Genomic DNA, 14,340 nt, shown 5'->3' with positions numbered 1-14,340 from the left:
ACCCAGTGGTTCTCAGGAGTTACTCCTGGGTCTGTGATCAGAACTCATGACTGGGAGTTGTTGGGGGGGCATATGATATGCTGGGGATTGAACCCAGGTAGGCTACTTGCAAGGCCAGCACCCTATCAGCCAGCTGTACTATCACTGGGCCCCTATGTTTCTGCACTGAGTCCTGACAAGTCCCCAAAGCCAGGCTGCCTCTGAGGGACCAGCCACCTAGATGGTGCCTCTCTGAGGCTCTCCAGGAAGGAGCCCCAGGGAGCAAGCCATCTCCTGGATTCCACACTTGGGTGAAGCCCTCAGGACCCACTGAATCCTCTTCACCGAATACTGTTTCTTCCTCCCTGCACTCTTCAAGTGGTCCCACCTTACCACCCTTTCCGCTGGACTTGAGTTCAACCCAGGAGGCCCCAGTGGCCTCTCCAGGTTAGAACCCCAGTGGCTTGTATTCCCACCTCACAAGCCACCTTCCTCGCTGCAAGTGGATGGGCCAGAGCAATAGAACAGCAGTAGGGCGTTGCCTTGGATAAGGCCCCAGGTTTGATCCTTGGCATCCCATATGGTTCCCTGAGCCAGTCAGGAGCCATTTCTGAGTTCGGAGCGCCGCCAGGTGGGGCCCAAAAAACAAAACAAGACAGAAATGCTGCAAGTGGGATGGGAAAATTACCTGAGGCTTCTAGCACCCCTTGGATGGCTCCAGCGTTTGGCATTGTCCCTGGGAAACTCCCTTTTGCTGCTTCTCTTTTCAGCTTAGTACCAATTTCCTTGACCACCTTCTTCATCCATTTATAATTATTATTTCATTTTTATCACTTTATTTAAATAATAAAACGATGTTTTCAGAGTTGTTTACAGTACAGCTACTTCTGGCATTCTGTGTTTCAACACTAGTCCCACCACCAGTGTAATATTCTCTCTGTCCCCAGTTTCCCACCCACTATGACCCCCAAACCTGCCTCTTTGGCAAGCACGAAATAATTTATTTTCTATTGATTGGTATAAGTAAAAGGCTAGCTAATGGAATTATTGAAAAATATTCAAGTATGTTTGTTTTATTTTTGGTTTGGTTTTTGGGCTACACCCGACAGACAGCACTCAGGGATTCCTCCTGGCTTTGCACTCAGAAATCACTCCTGGCAGGCTCAGGGGATCGTATGGGATGCTGGGATTCCAACCACCATCTGCCCTAGATCTTCTGTGTGCAAGGCAAATGCCCTATTGCTGTGTTATCACTCCAGCCCTAAATAATACTCAAGTAAAAGAAAATTTGTGACGTCATTACTCTGTGGGGTCCTTCAAACTCTGAGGGTTTACTGAGCTGTTTGCTGCTTTGAGCATTCCGTGTTGTTCTCTTAAATGAGATGGGTTGGCCTTTGTTACTTTCCCCTTTAATTTAGTGAGTTCATACTGGGTTTTTGCATTGAGGATTCTGGGGTGTCACTCCAGGAGCCCCAGATCTACAGAAATGGGTCCATGGCTGTGGGATGTGGGTATGGCTGTTAGGGCTTCTGGGGCTGGGGGTTTGTGGAGAGGCTGCCTGCCTCCCCTCTAAGAGGATCCCAGGCTTTTCAGCCCCAAACCTGTGTCTCTGGAGTTTGTGTCTGCTTGGTGTCTCCACCGACATTAGTCACGCAGTAGTGAAGTTGGGCCTCTGCCATGGCGATGGCTATGGAGTACAGATGCCACTGCTGGCACTCATCTTCTCAGTCAGAACCCTGTTATTTTGCCACTGACTAGCAGCATAATCCTGACCTCCTTTTTAGGAATTCACTTTCATTCGTTCACTCACATACATAACATTCACATCACAGATGATGGTCCTGATCCGGACGTTGGATAATTAGCAAGTACAAGATTTTCCCTCTATTTGTGGGTCTTACACGGAGTTGTTCGACACACAGAAAATTTATTCTTTCTCTAGTGGTGACAGATATGAACTTTGGGAACTGGTTGTGTGGTTGTGGTTGTGAGGAGATCTTGCCTGGGGAGGTGCAGGAGGCCTCTCTTAAGTGGGGAGTAGAAGGCTGGGGAACAAGGGTTAGAGGATCTCCCCCAAACCCCAGGCAGAGGGACTAGTGTACACTGGGCTTATTTGCAGAGTTTAGGAGAAGCCTGGGGTAAAAAGAGGGGAAGGATCCTCAAGGCAGGTACTGCCATGTCACCAGGGCTTGCCTTAGAGTTGAGACTTGAACACTTTTGGAAGTTTGCACAGATGCTCAGAGCCACTGGGGTCATGCCTAGTGGTTCCAGGGCCATGTGTTGCTGGGGATCAAGCCCTGGGCCTCCCACATGAAGGCAAATGCGTTATCAGTTGAGCCATGTGTCTGATCCAACCTTTGCAAAAGGCATGGGGTGACTTATAAACAGTATAGGGGCTGAAGTGATAGCATAGTGGTAGGGCATTTGCCTGGCACTCGGTAGACCCAGGACAGACCCGGGTTCGATTCTCGGCATCCCATATGGTCCCCCGAGCCTGCCAGGAATGATTTCTGAGCGCAGAACCAGGAGTAACCCCTGAGTACCGCCAGGTGTGGCCCGAAACCAAAACAAACAAACAAACAAAAAAAAAACAGAAAAAATAAACAGTTTTGGGGGCTAAGGCCACTTCTGGTTTGATGCTTGCGCTCGGGCCCAGAGATATACCTGGTAGGACTCCAGACTCCAAGTGGTGCTGGAGACTGAACTCTGAGGCTGGCATGTATCTGGGGTGCCCCTGACCCCTATTGTGGGTGTTGGTGTAGGAAAGACTCAGGCCCAGATGGCCGACGTAGAGCCCTCACAAGAGACAGCCCTGGGTTCCCTCCAGGCAATCCCAGGGGTGCATTTTTTGGTCACCTCTTATTAAGGCATGCTGGTGCTGGGTGCTGGGCATTGTCTCTGGGAAATTTCTCAGCCTTGTTTGCCCTTGCTGTCATTTCTCACTGACTAGGCCCAGACCTTCTTGCCAACCTGCTGGGCAGGCCAGAGGAGGCGAATCCAAACCACACCCCACCCTGTGAAATCTCTTCTGTTCTGGAGGAGATTTGTAGTGGCTATGACCCCATGTTGTGTCTCTAAGGGCTGGGCTTTTGGAGCCAGTGGGTGAGGGGGGACTTTTCTTCTCCCCAAGTCAAGACAGCATCAGGCTGAGAAGGACATGTTGGCATTTGGACAGGGAAGGGATGAGAACCAAGGCTGGTTACTTGAAGCTACTGTGGTTGGGACCAGTGAGCACTGCAGTTGAGAAATAGCAGGAGAGAAGCCTTGAATGCCAGATCCAATCTTCCAGGTTCCAGGGAATAAAGGGCACTTGAGCAGAGATATAATTGGCTGGATGGACTTCAGGGACAATCGAGCTGTAGAAGACAGAAACAGGGTGTGGACGGGAGGGACAATGCCAAACTTCTGGGTCATTGGGGACCTCTCTGTCCCCTGCCCTTGTTGGGACCATCCACCATTAACAGTGTGTCTTAAGACGCCTCGCTGTTTTAAACTCCAACCCTGGAGTTTGCTTGTACCAGGGGCATCTCTCTAGCTTTGGTTTGCCCCTGGATGATGATAATTTCTTCCCTTTCAGTCTCTGTTTCTTCACCTGTGGAATGAGAGTGATGGTTAACCAAGAACAGTGGTGTTGCCAGGGTTGGCTCGCTGGCTCTGTTTTGTATTCTGCTGTTGGAGGATGCCCAGGGTCTCTTGTCTCTTGTTTTCTCTCTCTCTCTCTTCTCTCTCTCTGTCTCTCTTCCCCCCCTCTCTCTGTCTCTTTCTTTCCCTCCCCCTAGGGTCCTTCCCTGTGACCCTAAAAACTATAATTTGAACTGGGGACAAGTTTCCGGCAGCACTGACAGATGATACCTCCTGTGGAATGCTGAAGGAATCAGAGACTTTCGCATTCCTCGTTCAGCCCAAGGCTGGTCTGTCCTGCTTTTTATGACAATGATACATGGGCAAGTTTGAGAACTTGGACATCATTCCATGAGCATCTTCATTTGCTACCAGAGGGATCTGGTGCCCGAAAAGGGAGAGTATCATATCTCAGCTCACTCAGTCCTTTCGTTAGCAGGAATCCAACTTTTTCTTTGCTCCCTGGCCCAGGTATTTATCACAACTCAAATTCATTAATTGCCCGTCATTAAAAATAAAAATCCCTAGTTGAATCAAGGACAAGGAACAATGGACTGGACATCTAGGGGTCGGGCCTTCCCCAGACAATTCCAAGGAGCATCCTGCAGGGAGGAATTCCCCCTGCCCTGATTGACGTTTTGGGAAACTGAGCGGCACCTCTTGCAGGATCCCGAGAGAGGAAACAGCAAAGGAAACCAGGCATTTTAGTCCTGGGTCAGATGGAGGAGGAGCAGTGGTTTCCTGAGGAAGCTTGGGTTTTCAGTGGAGTCGAGAAGGTCTGTTTCTGGCCTGGTTGCATGCCCACGTGTAGTTGGCAGAGTTGGTTGCTAATGATGACTAGTCGGTACACTCATCAATAAATACAAGTTGCTTTAAGTGCCCCATGGACATGCTAGGGCCAGAATGATAGTGCAGTGGATAGGGAGCTTGCCTTGCACATAGCCAGGCCAAGTGTGATCCTTGGTATCCAATCCATTATTCCTCCAAGCCCTCCAGGAGTGTGATTCCTGAGTGCAGAGCCAGGAACAACCTCCTGAGCCTAGCCGGGTGTGTCCCCTCCCCCCAAAACTCCAATAAGCAAAAAGAGAAAAAAACATTCGGACATAATGGTTCTGTGACTGTCCCTTCCCTACCGAAGCAACAATGAGTTGTGCTCACTTGGTCTGTTCTTGTGCCACAGTAGTTGGCGACCTGTTCATCTTTGTCTGGCTCTTAGGATGGTCATTCTGAGATTCTGTCTCTAATTTCCGCTCCTACCTCTAATTTTCCCACTCCAGAACTAGGTTGTGGTCCGACTGAATGCCAGCATGGTTCTGATCTCAACCCCAGCCATAACTCCCCAAACTTCCCAGCACTGGGCGTGCCTCTGAGCCTTTTCTTTGCTGTTCCTTCCTCCTTGAGATGCTGTCCCCAGCCCCAAAGGCAAACTTCAGGATGTAATTGGGATTCAGAAAGCTTTACAGGAACCTTGGAGGCTACTCCCACGTGTGCTCTCCTGCTATGTGGGTGATCCCACCAGATCTTCGGGGCTTCCTATTGGCCTATTGGACCTGTTGCAGAGAGAGAAAGATATTGTCACTCATCCAACATGTTTGATGGGAAATGATCAATAGGCCATTCAGTAATTTTGGAGGGGATGAAGGAATCTCCCTAGCTCTGATCGGGGTTCTGAGGACTTCCTCAGTCCATATCCAGAAATGCTCCAAGTATCAGTTTTCAACCTCTGGATCTTGTGTGTCCAAGGCAGGTGCTCCAGCGCTTTGTTCTCTCTCCCCTGGCCCAGTTCATGTTAAATGTATGTATGAGAGGAAGACCGGTGCTGGGTAATCCCCACACAAGCCCACATCTGTGCTCCTGCTTTTACTGCCTTGGGCCTCAGGTGGCTTGTCTGTGAGTGGTTGAGAACGTACCTCATTGCCTGGCCTGTCCCCCTATGACCCTCCATGTGCTTGTTTACAGATGGGGACACTGGGACTGAGAACAGGCACCAGCCTTTTCTGGGGCCCCACTGAAACTGGCCACCAGACAATGGGCCCCTTCCTGGGGTCCCGCTCCACCTTTGTTCTCCCCTAGTCTGGCTCTTCTCCCCCTGGGCTTATTCTGTTCCCCAAGATCAGGGGAAGCTTTGTTTGGGGATTGTTTTTCCTAAGAAGTTTACTCCACAATGCCAGGGGATGACTCAGAGGCCTGAGTCACCAGGAGGTCCTGGAGAGGAGGCGGTGAAGGAGGAGGGTAAGGAGAGAAGGGACAAGGGAGGGGGCCCCCTTTCTTGCACTCTCACTGCCAGAGCTAGTAAGTCTGCTTTACCCGTCCTCTGCCCTCTAACCATAAGTGGGTCTTGGAGTCTCAAAAGGCTCTTGTGTTTTCTCCTTCCCTCCGTGGTTGCCACGTGCCTGGCTGGTGCACTCACTGGTTGTGCTGCTCATGGGGGCCGGAGGTTGCACACTTGAGGTGCTGGGGTGGGGCTGGGGGTCCCCAGCAGTGCCTTTATTGCAGTCAGCTCAGGGCTGATCTAGGGAACTCATAGAAGTAAGACAGGTATTGTCCCAAAGGAGCCACTGAGAGGTCTGTTTCTGAGCCCAGTGCTTTTGGGATGTGTGTCTCAGGCAGGACCTGGTCTCTGTGAGTCTTCTTGACTTATTTTCAAGGAAGGTCTTTTGGAGTGGGCACTGCCCAGGGTCCACAGTTGGCAGTTGTTGGTCTTGCAATGCAGGTTAGATGGTTCAATGCTCAGTTCTGAAGAGGGTCGTGCTGGGGGAGGGGGAAACAGAGTCACACCCAGCAGTTGTGTTGGGTTGTGGGGTGATGTTCAGTGCCAGAGATTAAACTCAGGGTTTTGTGCATGTAAAACACACACTCCTGGGCCAGAGCGATAACACAGCGGTAAGACGTTTGCCTTGCGTGTGGCCAACACAGGACGGACCCTAGTTTGATTCCTGGCATCCCATATGGTCCCCCGAGCCTACCAGGAGCGACTTCTGAGCGCAAGGTCTGGAACCCCTGATTGCCACTGGCTGTGACCCAAAAACAAAAACAAAAACAAAACAAAACAAAACACACACACTCCTGGGTCCCAAGTCCCAGGGAACAATAATTTCTGCTTCTTTTATGTATGCAGACTTCATGCCAAATATTGCACGCCACCCTAATGTATTAAACCTTACTCAGTTCCTACAACGTTTCTGGGGAGACAGTGTAATAGCCTTCATTTTGCAGAGGAGACGACTTAGGCTGAGAGAGAAGGTACAACTTGTTCAAAGTCCAGAGTTGGGAAGGCTTTAAACACAGATTTGGGGCCAAAAAGAGCACAAAGGTTAGCTACTTGCCTTGCATAAGGCTGCAACAATGGTTTGAAGCCCGGCACCAAATGTGGTCCTCTGAGTAACACCAAGTAGGACCCTGAACACTACCGGGTCTGGCAAAACAGAACGAGATAGAGTGATAGCATACTAGGTAGGACATTTGTCTTACACATAGTCAACCGGTGTTCCATCCCCAGTGCCTCATATGGTCCCCTGAACTCTATTAGGAGTAATTCCTGAGTGCAGCAGAGCCAGAAGTAACCCCAAAGTATCTCCAGGTGTGGCTTAAAAACAAACAGACAAAGGGAGCCAGAGCAATACGATAGCATAACACTAGGTGTTCGTCTTGCACACAGCCAACCTGGGACCGACCCAGGTTCGATTCCCAGCATCGCATATGGTCCCCCGAGCCTGCCAGGAATGATTTCTGAGCACAGAGCCAGGAGTAACCCCTGAGTGCCGCCAGGTGTGGCCCCAAAACAAAACAAAACAAACAAAAATGAAATGAACCTTTTATTTAAATTATTTAAATATTATTTATGCCTTCTGGAATAGTTCTTTCTCTCCTGCCTAGAAAGCCTTCCTCTGTGCAGCACCAAGCTTCAGTGCATGTAGGCTCTGTGGAGGGATTGGGACCTTCTCAGCCCCGACCTCCTAGCTCTTCTCTCTGTGCCACTGGCCTGCAGCCACAGCACTGCACGTGGCTCTCCATGCTGTGGCTGATGTCTGTGCCTGCACCCCCCCACCCCCCCGTGTGTGGGATAAGGGGTTGAGGGGGGCTGGGAGACAGCTGTCGGCAGCCCCAGCTGCAAGCCTGCTTTTACGCCTCCCTCCCAGGGCCAGATTGAGCGCTGGCAGGAAGAGCTCTTGGCGAGACCCCACACCCCACACTGGCAGCTCCCAGGGCACGGGGTGAGCAAATGGTGGAGCCAGCTCTCTGCGAACTTCCTCTGGCTTCTGGCGCTAGGGCTCTGCGGAGTTGGCCTTCTGGATGTGGCTTACACACTGTCTCCCCGATGGCTGCCCACCTCCAGGACAAACTGGGCTGGCTGAGAAGGCCAACTGGCCCTCCCAGGGAGCCTTGTCATGCCACAAGGGGTCTAGGTGGAAGGAGGCCTGGAGCTGAGTCCTGGGTTCCTCCTTGCTTGGCTGGTTCTGACAGTGTGACATCCAGAAACACATTCTTGACTTGGCATTATCAGGTCCAAGGAGAGGACCGAGGGACAGATCTGTATCAGCCCCCTGTGGGGTGACACACCCCAACAGTCTCTCTGGAGCTTCTCACTAGCTTGCACCTCTTTCTATTTGAAAAGCTCAGGTGAGGATCAGAGAGAGACACGGAACCCAGGCTGAACTTGGGATCCCACTATAGGGTCTAACTTTTCTTTCTTTTGATTTTTTTATTTTTTATTTTTTTGGGTCATACCTGGTTATGCTTAGGGGTTATGCACTCAGAAATCACTCCTGATTTGAGGACCATATGGGATGCCGGGGGATACAACCATGGTCCATCCTGGGTCAGCCACATGCAAGGCAAACACCCTTCTGCTGTGCTATCGCTCTGGCGCCTAAGGGGTCTAACTTTTCTTCTGGGCTCTCCCAGAGTATGTCCAGTTGGATTGGCATCTGGCAGAGACCAGATGGTTACGGAAAGAGGGGGCTTGCTTTTGAGGAGCTTCTACCATTCGACTATGAGCCTCCCCCAACCCCTGATAATAAGGTTTCATTCTCATGTGTTGGGTGGGGGAACTCCCAAGTATTCGAGGGCCACTCCTGGCTGCACTTGGTCACCCTGAATAAAAGCCTCAGGGTGCCTCAGTTGTTCAGGACTGGTGGTATGCGTGCTAGGGGCTGACATCTCAGTGTTTGGGGCCCTAAGATGCCAGAATTGAGCTCAGGACCTGGAGCGTGAAGGTCTACACCCCTGACCTGCCTGGCCTGTCTTCCATTTTGTTCCTTTTTCCATTTTTTTTGTTCTTGGGCCACACCCAGGTGCTCAGGGGTTAGGAATCACTCCTGGCAGTGCTCAGGGGTTCTCAGTGCTCGGGGATCATTCTCTGTGGTGCTCAGTCGTCCCTGCAGTGCCAGGGATCAAACCTGGTCTTCCTTCATGCAGTGCCCATTCTCAGCCCTTCGGGACATATCCCCAGCCTTCTGTTCTCTAGATGAGGAAACTGAGGCCCAGATCGCAGAAACCCAGGCTCACCGACTGTGTTTTTTGTGCCTATCGAATGCCCCGGACCACCCAGAGGCCACTGCGGTTCCACTGGGTTTCATAACTGCTGTTTACTGCCCGTCGTCCCAATGAGCCAAAGGGTGGGTGTCTCAGGAGGGCCAAGACAACCGAGGAGCCAAAATGAGGAGCCAAAATGCAACAGGCTATGAGAAAGAGCTCCCCAGGAGTGGACGGCTGCCCGGGGAAATCCAGAACCACAGAGTTGGGGGGCAGAGTAGAGAACACGGTGGCTCTGCCAGGCCTGGCTACAGTCCTTTGTACATCGTGGTCCAGGGCGGGGGCGAGTCTGCTTCTTGGTCTCCGGCCACTCCCCCGGGGGACCTGGAGTGACGCGGAGCTAAGTTTGTGGTTAAGGCAGGGATAGGGCCAGGGGTTGGGACTGCACTCTGGGCGGTGTTGCCCCTTCTTTGTTGATTCTGAGAAGCTACCTCTATGTACCTGGCACAGGGCAGGAACCAGGTACACCCAAGATCAGAGCCTGAGATCCCAGTGGGCCCAAGGAGGGTAGAGATAAGACCAGAGGTTGGCATGGAAGGCTGTGTGTGGCACACATCAGAGAAACATGACGAAGCATGCAGAATCACGCAGAGCATCCTGGCAAAGCACCGTCCCTGCCACTGCTGCTCACCACAGTGGTCTCCGCCTGGGGTTCTTCCTAGGACATGCCTCTGAACTGGGGGCCCCAGTGAGGATTTTGGGGGTTCTCCTGATTAGCCTCTTCCCCTGGCTACGGTGTGGGGGTGTGGTGGGACAGGTGACACCAAGATTCCTGGCTGCCAGCCGGGCTGCATTGGGCTTTGACTGGTGGCCCTTTGCCTGGAATAGACTCTGTTGCTCTCTGCCCTGCCAGAATGTGCCAGAAGCTTCCCACACCAGCGTGGGATGGAGCCAGTCCAGATGTGCCTCCCTCCAGCTCTGGGCAAGGGTCTCTGAGCAACTCCCAGCTGTAAAAGGAGGCACTTGGGCCCAGATCCCCTGCTTCTGTGCAAGGGCCCAAGATTGATCTCCCCTCTCCTGGGTTCCATCTCCCCTCCTGGGAATGTCTGGGCCCAGTGCTAAGGTGACACCTGACAGCTGGCTGGGGTCCTGGATGGCCTGATTCTCACCAGGGACCATGGTCTGATGGCCCATTTCACAGATCTAAACCCTGAGGCTCAGAGACATTGGCTTCTAGATATGGTTGCTGGGACTGGAGCTGGGCCCCGTGTTGCAGACGGAGACTCCGAAGCCAGGCGAGGGACCAGGACTTGCCCCGAGTCACCCAGGAAGTCAGGGGCAGGGCCGGGCCTACTGGGGCCTCTTCCTTTCCTATCTGTGAGCCTTCACTGGTGCCCGCTGCCCTTACTTGCCTGCATGCAGACACCCTCAGTCAGGGCTCGGGGGGGCTGTAGGCTCGTGCTGCTCCCTCACTGTCTCCAAGGCAAAGAGCTGGAGCGAGGAGATAGAACTCCCAGAGTGCCCCAGCTCTATAGAAGGCAAAACCGAGGGCTTATGTGATCATTAACTAGTGGGTCCAGACTAGAGTTGGGGACCCGGATTCCTGGGCCAAGGCCGAGTCCCAGCGGCCCTTCGTTACTCAGCAACCACTGGTGGGGGCCAGGGACCCTCAAGGTGGTGGGTGGCCTGGCTTCAACTCTAGAATGGCAGCTCAGGGAAGTTTCTTTTCCTTCCTGTTTGTACTTTCCATCACTTTAGCTTCTCTTTTGTGTTTGTTTGTTTTGTTTTGTTTTTCGATCACACCCGGTGGTGCTCAGGGGTTCCTCCTGGCTCTACGCCCAGAAATCAGTCACTCCTGGCAGGCTCGGGGGACCATCTGGGATGCTGGGGATGGAACCTGGGGCCGTCCTGGGTTGGCCACGTGCAAGCAAACACCTTACCACTGTGCTATCACTCCGGCCCCTATTTTAGCTTCTTAAAGACCTTTTTCTAGGTTCTGTACTGTCTGCAAAAGGCTGGACAGAGTGTCTGGGTTGCCTGTGGGAGCAATGGGTTTGATCCCCCGAGACTCAGGTTCCCTTGAGAATTGCTCGGTGCCGCCCTGCAAGCTCCCGAGCACCACCGGGTACAGCCCTGGAGGGCCCCAGTACTGTGGCTCTTTGGCACAGCGTTTTTGGGTCCCTGAATCAAACTGCCAATAGATCGGTTGAAAATTTCTGATGGGGATCCAGGGACGCTTGAACACTACTTGGGGGTCCCCCAAAAGGAACAAGTATATCACATCCAGAGCTGGAAATGCAGCTGACCTCCTCCCCTGCAAACAATATGGTTTGACTGCATGAGTCCGATTATATGAGGGTTTTCTTGTAAACAGATGACATCAACTTGTGTTTCTTGTAAATATAATACATGCATTTGTTGCTTATCATCTTCCTCCCCTTATTTTCTTTCTTTTATTTTTGCTTTTCTTGATCACTTTCCTCTTTCTTCCTTCCTTTCCTCTTTCTTTCTATTATACCTTTCCTCTCTTCCTTTTTCTTCTTTCTCTTTCTTTCTTTCTTTCTTTCTTTCTTTCTTTCTTTCTTTCTTTCTTTCTTTCTTTCTTTCTTTCTTTCTTTCTTTCTTTCTTTCTTTCTTTCTTTCTTTCTTTCTTTCTTTCTTTCTTTCTTTCTTTCCTTCTCCCTTTCTTCCTTCTCTCCCTCCTTTCTTCCTTCTCTCCCTCCTTCCTTCCTTCTCTCCCTCCCCTCCCTCCCTCCTTCTTTTCCTTCCTTTCTTCCTTCCTCCCTTCCTTCCTCCCTCCCTCCCTTCCTTCCTTCCTTCCTTCCTCCTTTCCTCCCTCCCTCTCTTCCTTCCTTCCTTCCTTCCTTCCTTCCTTCCTTCCTCCTTCCCTCTTTCCCTCCCTCCCTCTCTCCCTCCCTTCCTTCCTTCCTTCCTTCCTTCCTTCCTCCTTCCCTCTTTCCCTCCCTCCCTCTCTCCCTCCCTTCCTTCCTTCCTTCCTTCCTTCCTTCCTTCCTTCCTTCCTTCCTTCCTTCCTTCCTTCCTTCCTTCCTTCCTTCCTTCCTTCCTTCCCTTCTTCCTTTCCTTCCTTCTTTGATTGAATTGAGGACCTCATATATGCAAGGCAAATTCTCTACTGCTAAGCCCCATCTCTGGTTTTCTTCTTATTTTCTTCCTTCTGTTTGATTTTCCCTTCTTCCTTGCTTGTCCGAGCAGAGCGTAGGATGTAGGATGCAAACAGCCTAGCCCTTCGCCTTCTCCCTCTCTTGATGCTCTTGGCAAGCTTTCCAGTTGACAGCAGGTGGCCGTCATCAAGTCAGGGGAGTCAACAGCTAAACCAGAATTTGGCCTGCAGAGTATCTGTCCCTCATTCCCACATTGTTCAAGTTCATTATAACTTTGAGCCCTTCTGCAAGTTGTTTTTATTTTATTTTTATGCTGTTGGGGCCATGGCCAGCTGTGTTCAGGTATTAATCCTGACTCTGAGCTCAGGGCTCAGTCCTGGAGGACTTGAGGGAACATGTGGGAGCCAGGAATCAAATCTGGGTCAACACTGTGCAAGGCAAGTGCCTTACCATAGTACTATTACTCTGGCCCATGCTTTTATTTTCTTATCAAGGAAATTGAGGCTTGGCACCCTGTGTTTGTTCCCTTACCATCTCACTCCCATCTCAGCACTTCTAACTGGCAGCAGCCCTGAGCTGTCCAAGCGAGGGTCCCAACTAGACCCAGACTGCCAGACTTCAGATCCTGAACCTGGCCACCTGCAGTCTTACCCCTTCTGGGTAATGGACTGTCCTAAGTTCATTACCACCACCCTGACCCCCACCATCCCATCCATAGGGATGTGCTGTCTTTGTGTGACAAGGGGAAACATTTTAATCATAAAGCAACTGGACTATTCTTGCAGGACATGCAGAGTGTGGAAAATGCTTGCTGACCCAATGCTAGGAAGGGGCAACTTGCAGAGAGCCCCCCCCCCATAAAAACACACACACACACACACAGAGTCCCAATTTGTGTATACACCCCTGGAAACACACCCCTGCTGCATGCCAGCTCTTGTGCTTGTCTCCACCCAGGGTGAAGGGGCAGCCTCGCCCTGTACTGGTCGGTCCCTTTGGGAACCCCGATGTCTCCAAAATCCAGGCCAGATCCCCGCCCCTGCCAGGCCCCACCGGGGCGGGCCCAGCTAGAGCAGGATGGGCCTCAGCTACTTAAACCCCGGGCCCAGGAGGCTGCAGCTGTCGCCCTGGTCTCCCACTGCAGCAGCCGAGATGGCCCCGCACCTCCCCACGTGCGCCCTGCTGTGCGCACTGGTCCTGGGACAGCTGTCACCACCTGCCAGCTCTGCCACCGCTGCCCAGGCGCGGCCACCCCAGGGGCGGGTGAGTGTCGGGGGACCCCGGAGTAACTTTCTATTATGTAAGTTCTTGCAGATACAGCGCTAGGAAAAAGGGGAGTAATTCAGGTCTAGCATGGAAAAACTGTTTTGTTGCTTTGTAAGTATCTTGGCGCTGCTTGGGGGGACTCGGGGCAAGAGGGTGGGCGCCTTGGATCCTGCCTGGCTCCCTCCTGACAGGCTAACTTGGCCGGGCCCAGGGCCCCAGATCGCTTTGCCCTTTGGCCTCTGACTTCCTACCACCTGATTTTGTTCTTTTCCTCGCCCTGGTCTAATTTCTCCTCCCCGTGACAGCTTGTTTGCCGCTGTTTCAGATTTCTTTCTCTCTCATTCTCTGATTACAGTGGCTATTGATTTATTCTTCTCTGGGCACTCGGCCCCTAACTCCCTTCTCTCACACCTGCTTGCAGAATCCCCCCAGACTAAGTCTGATTTCGCAGGCTTCTGCTCCAGATGTGTTTTGCAACCTGAGTGCCTGTTCCTACAGGATCCAGCTAACTCCCCTCTCCCGGACCCCTTCTCTAGTTCCAGTGCATGGCTGACAACTGACCCCCATCCCAGCCTCCACTCACCTCTCTCCACCAGGCTCCTGCAGACCCTTCCCTTTCCCGAGAAAGGGAACTTGGGGTGTAGTCTTGGGGGGTGTGGGGGAGGCATGAGAGAGGAGACAGGCAGCAAAGGAGATCACTTGGGCTCGGTCACCTCTGGTTTTTTCTGGGTGTTCAACTGAGGGTGGGTGGGTAGGAAAGCTTCCCACTTTCCAGGGGCAAATAGGCTGTATGACCTTGGGCCAGCCTCCTGTCCTCTGGGCATCAGTTTTCCTAGCCACACAATGGGCTGGGATAAAGGCCTCTTGGAGGACCTTT

General features: G+C 52.1%; 1 protein-coding gene across 3 annotated transcripts in view; it reads left to right on the top strand.

The window, feature by feature from the left end:
* Positions 1-14,340, top strand: part of GSN (gelsolin) — a 55,429-nt gene that overhangs the window by 17,271 nt on the left and 23,818 nt on the right. Inside the window, exon 1 of one of the 3 annotated variants that reach the window (XM_049773065.1) lies at positions 13,317-13,460. The exons of the other annotated variants lie outside the window; for them this stretch is intronic. Coding sequence (XP_049629022.1) covers positions 13,350-13,460 — 111 coding nt within the window. The 5' untranslated portion in view covers positions 13,317-13,349. Of the gene's footprint in view, positions 1-13,316; positions 13,461-14,340 lie in introns of those variants that run through there. 3 annotated transcript variants of the gene reach the window in all.

Source organism: Suncus etruscus, chromosome 5 (assembly GCF_024139225.1).
Source record: "Suncus etruscus isolate mSunEtr1 chromosome 5, mSunEtr1.pri.cur, whole genome shotgun sequence".
Classification (NCBI taxonomy): domain Eukaryota; kingdom Metazoa; phylum Chordata; class Mammalia; order Eulipotyphla; family Soricidae; genus Suncus; species Suncus etruscus.
This window is presented reverse-complemented; position numbering and strand designations above follow the sequence as displayed.